This window comes from Parasteatoda tepidariorum, chromosome 11 (assembly GCF_982258835.1).
Source record: "Parasteatoda tepidariorum strain Cologne lab strain chromosome 11, Ptep-v5.0, whole genome shotgun sequence".
Lineage (NCBI taxonomy): Eukaryota > Metazoa > Arthropoda > Arachnida > Araneae > Theridiidae > Parasteatoda > Parasteatoda tepidariorum.
In genome coordinates, this window is record NC_141765.1 from 27097392 (window position 1) to 27114670 (window position 17279).

The 17279-nt window shown below is 26.9% G+C and overlaps 1 protein-coding gene across 1 annotated transcript in view; it reads left to right on the forward strand.

Annotated features, from left to right (window-relative positions):
- The first annotated feature begins 2899 nt into the window (after positions 1-2899).
- The window catches only part of LOC107442359 (ras-related protein Rab-22A), a 50366-nt gene continuing 35986 nt past the window's right edge, over positions 2900-17279 (forward strand). Inside the window, exon 1 of the mRNA XM_016055909.4 lies at positions 2900-3154. Within this exon, the coding sequence (XP_015911395.1) occupies positions 3121-3154 (34 nt within the window). The 5' untranslated portion in view covers positions 2900-3120. The remainder of the gene's footprint in view (positions 3155-17279) is intronic.

Here is a 17279-nt window from a genome sequence, read left to right on the forward strand (position 1 = left end):
AAGCTGATACCCATAAATCTGAAGCTTTTAACCTTAGTAACAGAAGCTTCGTAAACCCTTACTTATTTTCTAAAAAGGTGAAATAATTCCCCCTGGACATGGAGTTAGTTTGTTTCAAGGGATGTAAGATAACACGTTGTAAAGTAACGAAACGCAAACATGTTGTTTACGTTTATAATCTTTCCCTTTCACAATCTATTAAAAATAAGCAATATTTTTAAAACATTTTTTTTTATTAGGAACTGAAACTGTCAAATATGAAGCAGGTTTTCATATTATGATTTAATGGTTAACATCCATGATATTCCCCCCCCCCATACTATTAAATTGCTTTTAAATAAAATTTAATTTCCTTATTAAAGTCAAACGTCGCTTTTTTTTGTATTTTTTTAAGTGCGTTGACTTTACGCTGACTTTTTATAGAGTTCAACACAGAAAACCGCAAACACAAAAATCGGTTGGCAGTTCAAAGCTGGTTATAAATTAAAATGAAATAGAATGAATGACATACTAGCCGGAATGTTTTAAGAGATGAAAAGCTCCCTTTTTATTACACGTTATAGGTTCGAGTCCCTGCTATGGTTGATAAATTAGTATCTTGCGGCCAATCACAGTTCTGACGAATAATATTCCAAGTGGTGGGCGGATCATGGAGACTCTATGCCGACACAATATAACCATATGTGAATTTCATGGTTATCCTTCTCGTGCAACGTGAATATGAATTTCACTCTTATCCACCACGGAGATGACTTTATTCCATGAGTTGCCATGTACTATAATGATATAGTACTAGATGGTGACCAATTACTGACTGTCAAATTAATCCTAGAATAATGAACTGGTTTACTTCTATTTTATTATTATTTTAATTATTAATTTTAAAACAGCTGCTGTGAATTTGGTCTTTACAAAATTTGAAATAAAACTAATTTTATAAGTACACTTGAGGTATTTTCCCTTCCAAATAAAGATGATTTATTATATGTGAGTAAAACAAGAATGCTTTTTGTTCGAAGATAAGCATCCTATTTCTCTTTTAAAAAAATTAAAGGTTTATAAGCCGTATTTGCCACGAAGCACACAAGCCGGCATATATATGCGTAACAAAAACTGATTAAAATAATAAAAAAGATATGGCATGAATATTTTAAAATGTTACGAATTTAACTTAATATAAAATATTTTATGAGATGTTATACAGCCGAGCATGAGTTTATTTAAAACTTGCAGACTGCAGCATTAAATAATAAAATAAACTCCAATTAGAAAACCAATGTATTATATATTTTCTCGAACGAGACATTGATCAATGACTGTCACATGACTGTAAATAACATATAAGATACTTTTTTCCCATACAAAAATAAATTATAAAGGAGACATTTTGAAACTTTTCTGTGCTTCTTTTTTCATTTAAAAATATTTTTATAGCAAATAAGATAATTTTTCTAATTAATTTCAATGATTAACCCATATTTCTCTATTAATTTATTGATATTCTCTACTAAAAAATTGCCGAAATATTTCTTTGTTGTTGCTTAATTCTGGACTACTTAATAATAATAAAGGATAACTAAATTACGTGAATACAATTAATAATAAGTATAACATTAATGCTAAGTTACATCTCAAAGTAATAATTTTGGAAAACAACTCTATTTCTTTACTGGTTAAAAATATCTACAAATCCTTTATTCTTAAATGGCTTACAGTGATTCCCCTAATAGTGAGGTAAAAAAATTACCATTTTTTAAAATAAAAAAAAAAGCGAGAATTAAACTGATGCAAATTAATATTAAATGTTCTATTAAATATATTTATATCTCAATGCAATAAGTTTCATAGAAAAAACTCCTATTTTTCTACTAATTTATTTAGTTAAAATATCCCTTAAATAAGTGTCGTATTTTTTAAGCCATTTACAAGTATTTTCCTAAGTGAGAAAAACATTTTGCGATAGTTTAAAATTTGCGCACTTAATAATAATAAGAGGGAATTAAATTGATGCAAATTAACATTAAATATTTAATTAAAAATATTTATATATCTGTACAGTACATATTAGGAAAAATATCCACATTTCTCTATTAATTTATTTAATTAAAAAATACCTCAAATAATCTTCTATGTTTAAGTCGATTACAAGAATTTCCCTAATGGAGAAAAAACATTTTTCGATCATTTAAAGTTTGAGGAGTATGAAAAAATTGAGATATTTAAAATCTGGGGAAATAAAGAGAATTAAACTGATGCAAATTAAACAAAATATTTATATCACAGAACAATAAATATTACGGAAAAAAAACACACTTTTCTCTATTTATTCAATTAAAAAATACCCCAGATAATCTTCTCTTTTTAAGTCGTTTACAAGTATTTCAATAATATTTTTAAGAAAAAAATGCGATGATTTAAAATCTGGAGAATTAAACTGATGCAAATTAATTAAAAAATATTTATGTCTCAGAACTATAAAGATAATGAAAAAAAATCCACATTTCTATGCAAATTTATTTAATTAAAATGATCGTTCAAATAATCGTTTTTTTTTTTAAAAAGTCGTTTACAGGTAAATCTACAGTGTAAAACATTTTGCGATTGTTTAAATTCTAACCATTTAAAATCTCATTACTCAAATAACCATGACTAGGTAAAAGATTCAAACAATAAAACATATTCAACGGTGTTACACAAAGCATGAAATCAGAGAAGAATTCGATTTTCACCTTATTGAGAAAAAAGAAGAAGCCCTAATTACACTTATAAATCGCGCCCGATATGCGAAAACAATTGTGTGTTGTTCACGGCCAAGGGAAGATAGTTTTTATGAGGAATGTTTTTCATCGCGAAACAACATATCACTGCCAAAGAGATAACAACATCTTGTTGAGACATTGGTTGAAAAGTACTAGGCTATTTGCTACGTCATATTACTACTGGACGTGATGTCAGATTGTGTTTTCTTTCAGTGGTTTCCATTTAATTGGGAATGTAATTCAAGGTGGTGAACGTATATATTGTTTCTCCAGTTTCAGAGCGGAATGGATAAAAGCGCATCTTTTAGGGGATGAAATATTACTTGAAAACATAATTCTATACTGAAGAGAACAATTAAAAATGTTAGCCAAAGTGTGTTTAGTTGGCCCGAAAGGTGAGTTACGAAAAATTTTATTGCATTTATTTTATTTTTATATTATTTTGCATGTAAAAAATATTTTATTTTGTTATTTTTTTCGGATAAATAGACCGGTCTAATATTCGGAGAGATAATTTTTTAGCCACCGAATTTCGGATAGAATTTTTTATTTTTAAAAAAATTAAATTTAATAAAATAATTAGTTTTTAAATTTAAAATATTATTTTATTGATTTCTTTATGAGCTTTTCAGATCAAAAGATTTTTTTTCTTTCCAAAATAAATAAATAAAACCTAACGTTTTTCTATTAACTTTTCTTATTATTTCTTGATAAAAGTCAGCGTTGTTCTTTAGTTCTCTTACAGAAAATTATGAACTTAGTTGTATTTAAAACTAGGATTTCGATTTTTTTACGTGTTTCTAACATTAGTTTCATTTAGAGAATACAGCATAGTGTCACATTTTTAAACATAATTAATATTTTTGATGAACAAAGCTAATCAGGTATAGTAAATTTTATTAGATATATTAAAAAGATATTTTTTATTTTTTTAAATTATTATCTAATTGATTTTGAGATAAAATAGTTTTTCTTTTCCAAAGGATCTAAACTTTTTATAATCAGTTTTTGATTAATATCAGTATTAATTTATTTTAGAAAATCTTGAACTTTATGGCTTATGAAAATTATAATTTCTTAAAATTGTACAAGATCTTTTCTAAGGATTTCATTTCTAAGGATTTCATATCATATTATTCAAAAGTAATTTATATTTTTGAAGAATAATAAGTTTTTTTTTCTTATTAATTAGGATTTTTTGGCATCACAAATTTTTTTCTATTATATTATAGTGTTATTTTTTTCTTAAATTTTCTAAATCCTTCAGCTTCAATATAGTAAACTCACTAAGTAAACTCACAATATAGTAAGCTCACTAACTCTATTTTTTATCAGTTTTTATAAGTTATAAAAAATAATAACAATAATTAATATTTTAAAATTTAATCATTTACTTTAAAATTTAACCTTTTTACTTTAAATGCTTTGAACATTTACAAATTTACATGAATTGATTGATTTTCACCTGTATAATTATGCTTTTAAAATTTTCTTCATAAGTAAGTTATTAACGAATTTATCGGGTACTGACGTTTAGATTCTGTTACTTTAAATTGTAATTATAATTTTGTGGCTGTTAAGCTATTTATTGTTTATTTTGATGAAAAAATAAAAATAAGCAATTCGTGGATTTTGGTTCAGTTGTAATTATTTCTCTAATTTTTTTTTAATGCAAAACATTATTTATTTTTTTAAATACAAAGCATTTTTTGTACCGATAGCAAAGGAAATAAGCTGAAATAGTACTATAATTACCAAATGGGGAAAATATTTGTTCGTTACTTCATTTTTTATTGTTTTTTTAAACCTTAAAATAATTATATCTTTTGAAACAGACATTTTTACTAAACATTTAAAGAATCTAGAATATGCATGTAACTCTAAATTTCGAAAGGTATACTTTTCCTTAAATACCTCCAAAACATTTACAAACCAGTTAATTTATCACAGTGTCACAATTCAACTATTTTAAGAACAAAAGTTTTGTAAAGTGTTACTCTGATTTCTCATGGCATTTACGCTACGCGATTTGGAAAATAAAAGTGGGAATTTTCAATAAGTTGTCATTGATGTTTTTATTCGAGGCTTACATGCTAAAGAGTAATTTAATACCTACGCTTTATTTTAATGACGTTTGGAATAAATGGTGTATCAATTCATTTTTATAACCAAGGAATATAATTCCATGTTAGATATTTTATTTATAAAATGTTCATCAATATATAGTTGTAGAATAATATTAAATGATTTTTGAGAACTACTAGAATTAGAATCTGTTTTCTGAACTTTTTCGATCATCTGTATTAATGCATTACACATCTTTTTAGCTTTAAATTAAGAGGATGTAGAAAATATTTTGGATATTTTTTTTGTGAGTTAAGTTGTTACAGTAGAAACCTCAAAACCATTTAATTTGCCGAAAATTATCAACATAAATAAACTAATGACCACAAATTAAGGAGTAGCTTGTTATTTGAGCCAAATTTGAATATAGTACAGTTGAACACAGACATTTAACATAGAAAGAACACTGATAAAAAGTATGGTCCAATCTATCAGAATACGGTAAAATTTACCGTGTTTTTGGCTCTATGGGAACACCAAAAAGCTCGATTTGGAAATGATTTTGATAAAATCAACAATAAAATATGTTTTTATAATATGTGATAAAATTTGGTAATTTCATCATGATACCTTGGAGCATGTCATAAAGACCATTTAGTTGATTAAATTTACTTTTCAGTTTGTATTTGTTACTAAGTGCGTGGTAATGAGAGCTATAATTTTGAAAACTAGAATTCCCAGTAAATCGTTACCATATGAACGGAAAAATTACCTAATGAATGGTTTAAACAGCGTATATTTTGGTTTTATTTACCAAAGTTATGTATTTTTTTTATTTACCAGAAATGTAATTACCATACAGTAAGGTATTTTCACCATAATTTATTCTCCGTGTGGAAATTAGGTGAAAACCTACACTAAACAGTTCATTATTGAATGCGACACAGAAATTTGCATAAATTTAAACACTAATATGATTTTTAAAAAAAAAAATACTGACTTGGCAGAATTGTTCCTTTAAAAAGAAAACAGTACAAAACATTTTTATGCAGAAAATTGACATAGAAGTATTGCAAAAATGTGTTCTAGTAAGGAATGTGTCAATTTCAAATTTAGACATTGAGTACCTTTTGTTCCACGCATGCAGCAACCCTAAAGGATGACTCGAAAGGGAAACCTCTCTGATAAGGAAGTCTTAAATTCTCAATCGGATTCAGGTCTGGAGATCTGATTGGCCAATCGATGAGGTAAATATCTTCACATTCCTGAAAATTCTCGACATAATGATGTCCATGTAGCCGTTCCCTGTCGCTCTGAAACGAAGTCAGAACCAACTGAAATCCAAAAATAGCAAACATAGGGCTCCAAGAGCAGATTTTACTTCCATAATGGCCGATTTCTCGGACATCGGCGGCCAGATAGGTCACCCATTGGTTGATTATATAAATGGAGAGAGCCAGTAATCTTTTATCTACCCTTGGATATCCAAGAATTCGATCTTTAAGGAAGCGAAATAGCCAAAATGATAGCATGAACTCCCACGACTTTGAGAGATGCTCTATTAATGATATTTGCATAAATATGTACCTTGGAACTCTATGTTTGTCATTTCAGAGAATCTGTTGGTTAATCAATTTAAATTAATGACAACGTGCGGCAACATAGATCTTATTAGTTTGAGAATTATCCGGCATGGGAAGATATTCATCGGGTGGATTCACCAGTCAGATCTCCAGATTTGAATCCGATAGAGAATGATTTAAAATACCTTATTAGGTAAGTTGCTGCTTTTAGTCCTCTATCATGGTTGTTGTATGAGTAATACCGCGTCTGGTTTTCGTACTCCTTTTCGGTGTTCGACAACTTAATTGACAACATGCATAGTCGATGCTATTAATGCAATGGAGCTAAAAGTGGACACAAACTTATTTTTGTGATGTTTTTACGACAATTTTCTCTATAAAACTGTGATGTTTTGCTTTCTTCGAGAAGGTACTTTTCTTTCCATTTTTTGTTGAAAATCATATTTAAGTTTATGCAAATTTTTATGTCACATTCAATAAAAAAAATGTGCATATTTTCTCCAAATATCTTGTTTCTATATTCATTCATTTTCAAAAAAGACACAGAAAACAGGTTGTACTTTAACTTTTGGAGGTCAATGCATGTCAACTAGGTTTAAGAAAGCAAGGACTTTTGTGTTTGGGAAACGTTATGAATAATATATGATAGGAATATACAACGAAAAGTAAGAGTAAGTTGATTGTAAGAGTTAACCAATTTTATAAAGAGAATAGCGGTTATATCTGCCATACATCAAAATTTTTAAATTGCGTAATTCACGATTTCTTAGCATTATCTAAATATAAAAATAATTAACTAATAAATTAACTAACAAAGGGAAGAAAACTCGGAAAGTAAGGAAGAATATATTCTCACATTGCAAAAATTGCACCCAAAATTGCTTCCAGTATCTGAACTGTATTGAATTTTAACTCAGATGACGATACTTCAACCATGATTTTTCAACATTAAAACATTTAATTGCATGGAAAAAAAATATCAGGTAGAATTACCGTATTAGAATGGCAATGAAATTCAGGTAGAAAATACCCTCAATTCTGGTAATAAAACCGAAATATACGGTATTTAAACCATTCATTTGATAATTTTTCTTTTGAATGGTAACGGTTTACTGAAAATTCTGATTTTCAAAACTATGGTTTTTATTACCACACATTTAGTAAAAAATACACAACTGAAAATTACATTTAACTGAACAAATAGTTTTTATGCCATGCTCGAGGCATCATGAAAAAATTACGAAACAACACCTAATGATAAAATATGGTAATTAAATCATATTTTACTTTTAATTTTAGAAAAATCATCATCAAAGCGCTTTGGTAAAAACTTCCGTGCTTTTGGTTGTTCTTATAGAGTCAGAAACATTTTACCACATTCTGGTAGTTTTGACCATCTTTTTTTCAGCGTGGAGTTACTTCATATCGGAATATAGTTTATTCTATGCTAAAAATATAGACTTTATCCTTTAACTTTATTTTACTCTCATTTTTCGATAAATTATACTTCAAAAAAAATCCTTACAAATGACTGTAAAAAGTACAAGTGCCAAAGTACAAAGTACATGGTGCCATTATTTTTCACCACAAGATCCATATTTACTAAAAAGTTTTATGGAACAAAAAAAAATCTCTGTTATAAAATAATTGAAAATCTGGCACCCATGAGTGCCGGTAGTCTTTACCGTAATTTTTCAGGAATTTTTTTTCAATGTATATGTTAGTCAAAATTGAAGTTTTTTCTTGATTTTTGCACATGAATCTGTTTTTTTCTGTTGTAATTGGGTGAATATAAAAATCACAGCTGAACTTGAAAATCATCGCTACTTAGAAATGTTAAAAAAGATTAAATTAAAAATATTTGATAAAAAATTTGATAATTTATGCAAAAAAGCATAAAAAATAAGTCAAAAACTTTATTTGCTACTAACACATATACAAATATACAAGCATCAGAAAATTTCTAATTTATTTATATCCTCTACTTTTACATTTAATCATTTTAGATCCCCTTGTATATTCTAAAAACTTTCAAATTTCAGTACTTTTCGAATTAATTTTAAAGTATAAATTTACGTGTAATTTATTTATTACTCACAATTTTATTTTACGCATTTAATTAATTAGTTTTTAGCTCTTTTAGGATAAAAATTTATTATCCTGCAGTTACAAAATGTTTTATGCTGATATAAACGAAAAAATTTCGTATTTAATCACTTCAGTAATCACCTCATTAATCCCTTTGGTAGTAACGGAGTTTCAAAAGCAATTAGTTTATCGCTAGGTTGACGTCGTACTCAGAATCTTTTAAGTTACTTGCATCTTTCTGTTTCAAGAACTCTGAAGTATTTATTAGTTTTGTAAAGCTGGTAATCCAACAAAATGCGTGCTAAGTAGAAATGAATTGCAAAACAGAGGGAATTTGTTCCTTCTAACACCTGAATAATCTTAGTAAAAGGTCAATCATCTGAAGGCTAACATGAGATAAAAAAAAAGAACGCTCTTGAACCACTCAGTTGCAAGGTAAAACTCATCTTCTTAAAAAGTATCATGTTACATATAAATAAAAGGATATACACTTATCCATTAATACTTAGAAGGAAGATACTGGAAGCAAATTGAATCGTATTGACCAAAAGTATATCACAGGCAGATTAGATGTAATATTTTTTTTTGCCTAGTATGATTCAATTCTTACCTACTTTGCTATCAATATTTGTTATTTTATAGTTTTAAAAATGTGATCAATTTTGTTTTGTGCACGTTAAAAAGTATAATTGCAGGCTAAGAAGGCAAATACTGTAGGAAATTTTCTTCAGTAAAGAGTGAACTAAATAAATAAAAGAAAGTTCGAAAAAAGAGGGCGCTAAATTAAATTGCCTTTTGAAACATGTATAGTGCTAAAGTCTATGCCTATTTCTATTTTTTTTAAAATTACTTTTTCTTCTTTTTTTTTGCCCGCAATTTAAAAAAAACACAAATGCAAATATTTTAAAATATGCATTAAATATTGTGCTGTGTTGAAAATATAAGGCTGTTTTACAGGCAAATAATTTTCATTTTATTATTTATTGTGATCAAATTATATTAACAATATTCTGGACACTGACATTTTCAAACCACTGTATTTCTAAGTAAATTTAACCAAATAAATTTTTTTAAGGAAAGATCTAAGGTATAATTATAATAAAATTACCAAATTTTACCACATTTATCAAGTTTTATCACATTTTATAAATCAATATATTTAATTTTGCCAAAATCATAATCTAAGCTCTTCAGTAGAAACTACCGAGCTTTTTGGTGCTCCCATAGAGCCAGAAGCCCAGTAAATTTTGCCATATTCCGGTAATTTTGATCCTAATTTTTTTTTTCTCAGAGAAAAAACAGTGTTTTAAAAAAAATCGCCTAATCTGGATTGTTTAAATTGAGATAAAAACATAACTTTTTTACTATTTGAACGAAAACAAGCAGCATTTTTTAAGTAATAAAAATCAATATATATATTCTGACAATTTTTGTATCCCGCAGCCCACAAAATATTTTTTTAATACAAATATCATCATAAACAAAATTAAATTCAAGCATTTTATTTTTTTATACTAAAAATTATAAATAAGCAAACAAAAGAAAATGTCGACGAGATTACGTATTGGGTCTCTCCATGTTGATGCAGAATTTCGTTTTATTTAATCAAATTTTTCTCAAGTTTGCGAGATATTTATTTTATTGAAAATTAGCACTTTCAAAATTTTCAAACGGCATACATTTTGTACAGAATAAAATTTTCGAATTATTTGATAAAATCTACCTAACATCTTGAAATTATTAATTAGTACAACTCCACCTTTTTTTTATTATTAGTACGGCTCAAATATTAGTTTCGATTCTTACAAAGTGATAACTAATTAGTAATAACTAATAATCCCTAAATTAGTAATAATTGCTCTACCAAATTTTAATTTTTCGTTTTAAAACTGAGAAACTTATAAAGGATGCTTAAAGCAATTCAAGATAAATTATATAACATTGACAAGTAATTTAGACAAAAAAACTTAATTTATAGCGTGAACATTTTTTGAGACCTTTCATATAGAGTATTTTAGTTAGCAGCAATCGTAATTTTACATACTTTTATTATAAATTTTATAGATAGAAAAAACAAAATATGTCTCTAAGCTGCTAGGTTTTTTTAGTTGCTATTTTTTGTCTTTAAAAAAAGTGAATTGTAAAGTAATGTGTTTTGTTGAATTCAGTTTTAACTTTTTTTTTGTTTCATAACTGTCAATGACTATTTTGCATAAAATTTTTAAGCATAAATTTTTTTTTGGAAAATTTGCCTTTTTTTTTAAGCAATTCTTTTACTTTTACTGATGCATTTTTCATTTAATGTGATAGTTTCGGAAGACTCAAGATTATTTATTTATAAAACTATGTTTAAGTAAATTTGCAATTTATTTTTAATTCATGACCTATGCATCTTAATTCATTCAGTTTTTGTTTATGACTTTTACTTTTTGCAATTTAGAAGGTAAATGAGGTAATTTTTATTTTTTTTATTACCTTTAAATTGCTTTAACTGAAATTTACATTTACGGTAATAAATCATGTAAAAGCTTGACAGAATTACACGGTGCTGATAGAAAATGCATTTATCAATGTCTTTAAAATAAAATTAATCCCTTTAAAGAGTATTAAATGATTGAAATCTTATTATAGAAACAAGGTATCAAATCTAGAACTTACAACTCGTGAAGCGTGTTGAACCATGACAATCGATCAAACTTGATGCAACCTTTATATGGAGTCAAGTTTAGCTATAATGGTGCAAATTAATCCATCTTGAACTTGATTACTCGATACTATTGTTGATTTGAATGGAAATACATTTTCATTGTAACAAAATAGCACAGTATTGGTTCTAATTATCGATTTTATGGCTCAACAATGAAATAATTTTTCTGAGAATGTGTACTATCCCAACATGTGATATTTTATTTTATATTTTATAACCGTCGTTGAATATCCGATCCAATTTTATGGGTTTACGGCTACTAATGTTCAACTCCGTATCCTTGTAATTTTGAACCTAATCCAGAAGACAAGGGAACTCCTGGATCGAGTATTGAGCGAAATTTGCCTTCGTGGAGGACTTTTTGATAGAGCTAACCCGCATTTGCGTTACATGGAGAGGAAGACCACGAGAACCTCCTACGGTTAGCCTGACGTCAAGGGGACTCTAACCCATGATCCGTGTACTACAGAGGATATTTCTTGTCAGCATTGTGGTCGGTGCAAGACGGATGCGGAATTCGTATCGATTAGGGTTCGAACCCGGTTCGCCGCATCGGAAGGCGAATGCTCTATCCCCTGAGCCATCGCAGCTCAACATGTGATATTATAAATAACACAGGGAAATTTTTTTTGTGTGCTAGATATTAGATACTTTCGTATCGCTGATTTCAAATCTGCAATCGGTTTCTCCTTTCACGCAGCATTTTTTTTATTATTTTGTTTTAGTATTTATTCATTTACTTTTTTTTAAACTTTTTTTATAAAATGACATTTTCAGTATATTTTTTGTTGAAATGTGCAAGTTTAAAAATGCTATATATAACAGGAGGTCTCATAAATGTTGCGACATACTTCCAGGGGAGTTTTGACACATCATCAAGATTTAAATTGCATTTTAACCTATGTCCGGGAATGCTGTCTTACGCGGCTAGGGGCAATTCCCTGTTATGACCCGTACAGAAGCACAATACGAAACAGTTTATAATAGGAAAGCGCCCCTATCAGCGTATGACATTTCCGGGCATGGGCTCCTATGCAATTTTAATTCTGATGATGTACTCCCCTTGAAGTTTGTTGTAACATTTGCGTGATTCCTTGTTCTAATATAACGTTCTTAAACTCGAACATTTCGACAAAAAATAAACTAAAAATTTCATTTAACAAAAATTTGTAGCTTTAAGAGCAAAACTAATTTCATAATTGAAATCCCTATTTCTAAATTAAGCAAAACCAAATATTTGTATAAATGCAACAAAAAATTTGTTCCCCAGTGTAATTGTTTGCTTTCTTTACCAGAATCTGTTTACGTGTATGGCTCCATATGTAGAAACTGGAAAAAGGTTATTCTTTTTAATAAGCTTTTATGTTTAAAATTTCTCCTTTGTTTAAAGATTCTTTTGTGTTTTGAAGACCTTCCTTTTTCGATTATTTAAGAGAAGACGAAGAAAATCTTTTAAATGCCGGTCAACGACTTTAACAAACAGTTCTAAATTGCTCCGTCTACAAATACAAGGTTGTTAGAACTTTTTGTTATGATTTACATTAAAATATTTTCATGTAATATTTTAATAAATTTGATTTGTTTGAGTTTCCCTCATATTATAGAGTTTTAATGTGACTAGTAATAACAAGAAAATGTTTGAATTTGAATTTGTATGTCTTAAAAGTTGTTTATCAGATCTGAAACATAATACGTTTAAAATTATTATAATCTCGTTGATACTAATAATATTTTATTTCTATTTAATGAAAAAGTCAGTTTTATCGTATTCGTAATAATGCATCTCAGCAATAAGCTCTTTCCTTTTTCTACAGTTTCATGATGATTAGTTAACACTATCATTTTTATCTATTTCAAATTATTTTTTGAAACTCTTCAATTGAATTTTTTGACGATTGCGATTTTGACGACGATTTTGAAACTCTAAGAGAAATAAACTAAAATTAATGATTTGCAACAAAGAGTTTTTGATTAAATGATAAAAACATGGCTTGCCTAGAACAAAAACATGGCTTGCCTAGAACAAAAACATGGCTTGCCTAGAACAAAAACATGGATTGCCTAGAACAAAAGCATGGTTCAAGGTTGTAGTGAATTTCCACAATATTGTGATTGATAGTACCACTATTAGGGTTTAAACGTAAGCAATTGAATTAAAAGTGTAACATATAATATAATCATTTGACAATAGAAATATAGAAAGTATATATACTCAGAACGATTTTTTTTTGAAAATTATAATATGAACAAAAAAATTCTGAGTTTTGACAGGAAACAATCAGGTCCATTTTATTCTAGAGTGGAATTTTTCAATCAGTTTTGTGTACCGTTAGAATCAATTCGAGTAAAAACGAATTATCTGATTCGCGGAAATTTTATTTTGTGCTCAATCTTCAAAATTTCATTGCTTGAATTTTTTCATACATCGATAAGTAAAGCAAGTTTTTTCAAAAAATAATGTTTACTCAAGCAAATAATAATTTTTGGAAAAAAGAATTTAATTAGTATCAAATCTAAAAATGCTCTTTATATTTTTTAAAAAAGATTCTTATATAGAAGGAAAATAATTCGACTTAATAATAAATATTTGGTGATAAAATTACAAAACGAAATATTTAATATTTGAATGATTTATTGAATTATTTAACATACTGAATTTTTTTATATATTAAATTATTTTATATATTGAATATTTTTATATATTGAATGCAATTTAATAAGTTTTGATTCCTAATTAGATAGAAAAAAAGTAAATATCATAGAATGAACAACATTAGATTTTTCAATTCTGTTTAAATATACTTTTTATGCTGTTTGTGTATTTATTATATTTAGTAAAACTATAAATAAAATATTAACAAAAAATATATTCAGTACTTTTTAATTATAAAAGAATAGTTACTAAAAATCAGTTCAATTATCAGAATTATATTTGTACCAAATTATAAAATAAAAAAAAAGTAGTTTGAATTTTTTTTTCATTCATAATTCAAAAGTTTATGAATAATTGATCATGTAAATTAAAAAAAATTCAACGATAAATAACTGTTTCGCTTAGATCTAAATAACTGCAAATAAGTGCAAATTTGAAAAATTATTGTTTGGAAGTGAGCCGTGTTTGGATTAACTTTAACGCAGAAAAAGACGCCGGTGTTTCATGTTATATTTCATAAATATAAATTATTAAAGAACTAAATGTAATTTTTTTCATTTATTTTCACCAAAATTAATACAAAATATTGAAAAAGTATGAAGAATTTGTATAATAAAAATTTAAGAATGTTTTTAAAGATTAGTAAAAGAAACTATTATTTTCTGTTGTTAATAAATTTTCAAGAAAGACAGTCACTGCTCCTGCTGAGCTGTGAACTTTTTTTAATAGTACTTAAACCGTAATAAAATAAAGATAAGTATTTGAGTTTCGATCACGTGTAATTTTTGGTTTATTTTTATAATGCTTACGTCAAAAATGAAAAGAACTAATAAATTAAAGATAATAATATTAGTAAACTATAAATATAATTGGTCTTTTTCTTTTATATGTCAAACACTGAAAAAGTTGTTATTTTAGGATATCACCTTATTTTCCGTTATCTTTAATGATTCATTTTGAAAAGAAAACGTGCTTTCGTTAGGTTTGATAAAACTGAGTGAAGATTTCATGATAGTTTAAGTTTTTGTGGAAAAAAATAAATCAATGAAAAAAAAAGATTCATGAACCTGAATTCTTTACAACCGATTAATTATTACGTTAAAGATGCAAATTTAGTGACTAATAGAAAAATAATTTAATTTTATTTAAAATAGTATCAAATACAAAAATATTCTTCAAATGTTTCTGATAAATAATTTTAGTTAGAAAAAGGTGAATTTCACATTATGTTCAAGTTCTGGTGCTGAAATTACAAAACGAAATATTTAAATGATAGATTAAATTATTTGATGCACTGATGTATTTGATAGATTGATATATTTGATATATCGATATAATTGATATAGTGAATGTAATTTATTAAATTTTGATTTCTGATTAAATAAAAAAATATTGAATATCATAAAATAAACCCAAACTTTAGATTTTTCAACTCAGTTTAATTATGCGTTTTATACGATATGTATATTTTTAAGAGTGTTTTTAAAGTATTAATAAAAAAAAAGCTATTACTTTCCAAGATGAACAAACCTCTTAAAAAAGACGGAGACAGCTTCTGCTGAATTGTGGACTTTTTTTAATAGTTTTTAAACCGTAATAAAATACGTTAGTACTTGGTTTTCAGTCACACGTATAGTTTTAGGTTCTTGTTATAGATACTATGTCAAATATTAAGAGAAATAACAAACAAATAACAATAAGCTCAGTAAACTATAAATATTATTGGTCGATTCCTTTTAAATATCCAACACCGGAAAAGTTGTTATTTTAAGATATCACCTTATTTTTCGTTATCTTTAATGATTCATGATAGTTTCAGTTTTTGTTGAAAAAAATCAATCAAAGAAAAAAACTGATAAGCGAAACTGAATATTTTACACCCAATTGATTATTACGTCAGAGATGCAAATCTAATGACTAATAGCGCGAGGCACTTCAAGTACTTAATCGAAAGAGTTTTTTTCTTACTTTTTTTGAGCCGATATCTGTATTAAAGAATTTGAGATATTTTTCTTTTTAATCTTTCACCACTTATTTTTTATAAATATCTTCACTAAATACGTATGATAGTTTGAAAAGAAGCATTTATAGTATGTTAAGAGGCTAGTTAAGAATGTGCTAGGAATTCAATAAGTAATTTCTAGTTTTAGTATAAATATTTTTTAGCTTAATGAAGAAACCTTTCCATTTATTTTTGAAAATATCTAATTTTTCTTCCACGTTTTTTTTGAATTTCAATCAAAAATTTTTCCAAGAACAAAATGTTATTTTTAAACAAAGAAACAAAAATTCTGGAAAATTATCGTACTGCACGGTAATGACCTTTCAGGTAAGAACATTCAGAATTTAAATTTTTTTTTCGAATAATAAATATGGTTCAGTTTTTCCATTGGCAAAATATTTAAGCCAAATGAGAAAAAAATATGATGCCAGTATAGTTTAATATAATTGCTTATACAATCAAAATATTTTACCCATGAATTGAACTGTTTAAATACCTCTTGGTCTCAGTGGTTTACTATCCATTAGTTTTGTTACTACTTAAGCGGTTTACTATTTTAGTCTTGTATGGTTGTTTATATATAGAGTCTGATAAAGAACGTATATCTTGCCCGAAGGATGTTGATTGTATTTGATGAATTTAATGAAATTCGTTTTTGATAATTTAAAATCAGTATTTTCATAATAAGAAATATTATTGCAGAAATCCAATTTTTAATAGTATACAGGGCCTGACATGAAAGAAATTGTCCGCAAGGAATAGTAATATTTCAGACTCTCTATTTTATTTCTATTTATCATTATAAGTCCAGCCCTATAAGCTTTCCTTTTTCGAATAAAAATTTATTTTTAGTTTTTAATTTATTTTAATTACCCGTAACCTTACACTATAAAAAAATTGGCTAGTTTTTTAATTGAAAATCAAATTAAAATGATTTTCCAAAAATGTTGACTGAATTGTCACAAATAAAACAAATTTAAAATTTAGGCTGAAAATTTAACTGCAGTTTCAAACTCAAATTCTAGCCATGTGCAAAAATTTTAGAGAATGTGACTTCTGTGAACTAAATTGTTTAATTATCATCTGCCATCTTATAGCCTGTACATTAACATAACACGCATGTTGCAATTTGGTATCAACCAGCTTTGATTTAGAACCTTATTCTACAGTTTTACATCCATGAAGCATTGCTAAAAATGTGGATCAAAATGTTGAATTCTGAGACAAATCGATACCAAAGTATGCCTCAATGAAATGCTTGACAAAAATAAAATAATAGAAATAGCGCAAAAGGTCTTATTGTGTTAAAATAAGAAATTCTCGTATTCAACCTTGAATATATGTTAAGAAACAGTACGAGAAAACAGCTGTGAAAAATAAACAATTCCTTACAATTACAGATCGATCGTGTATAAATTAATAA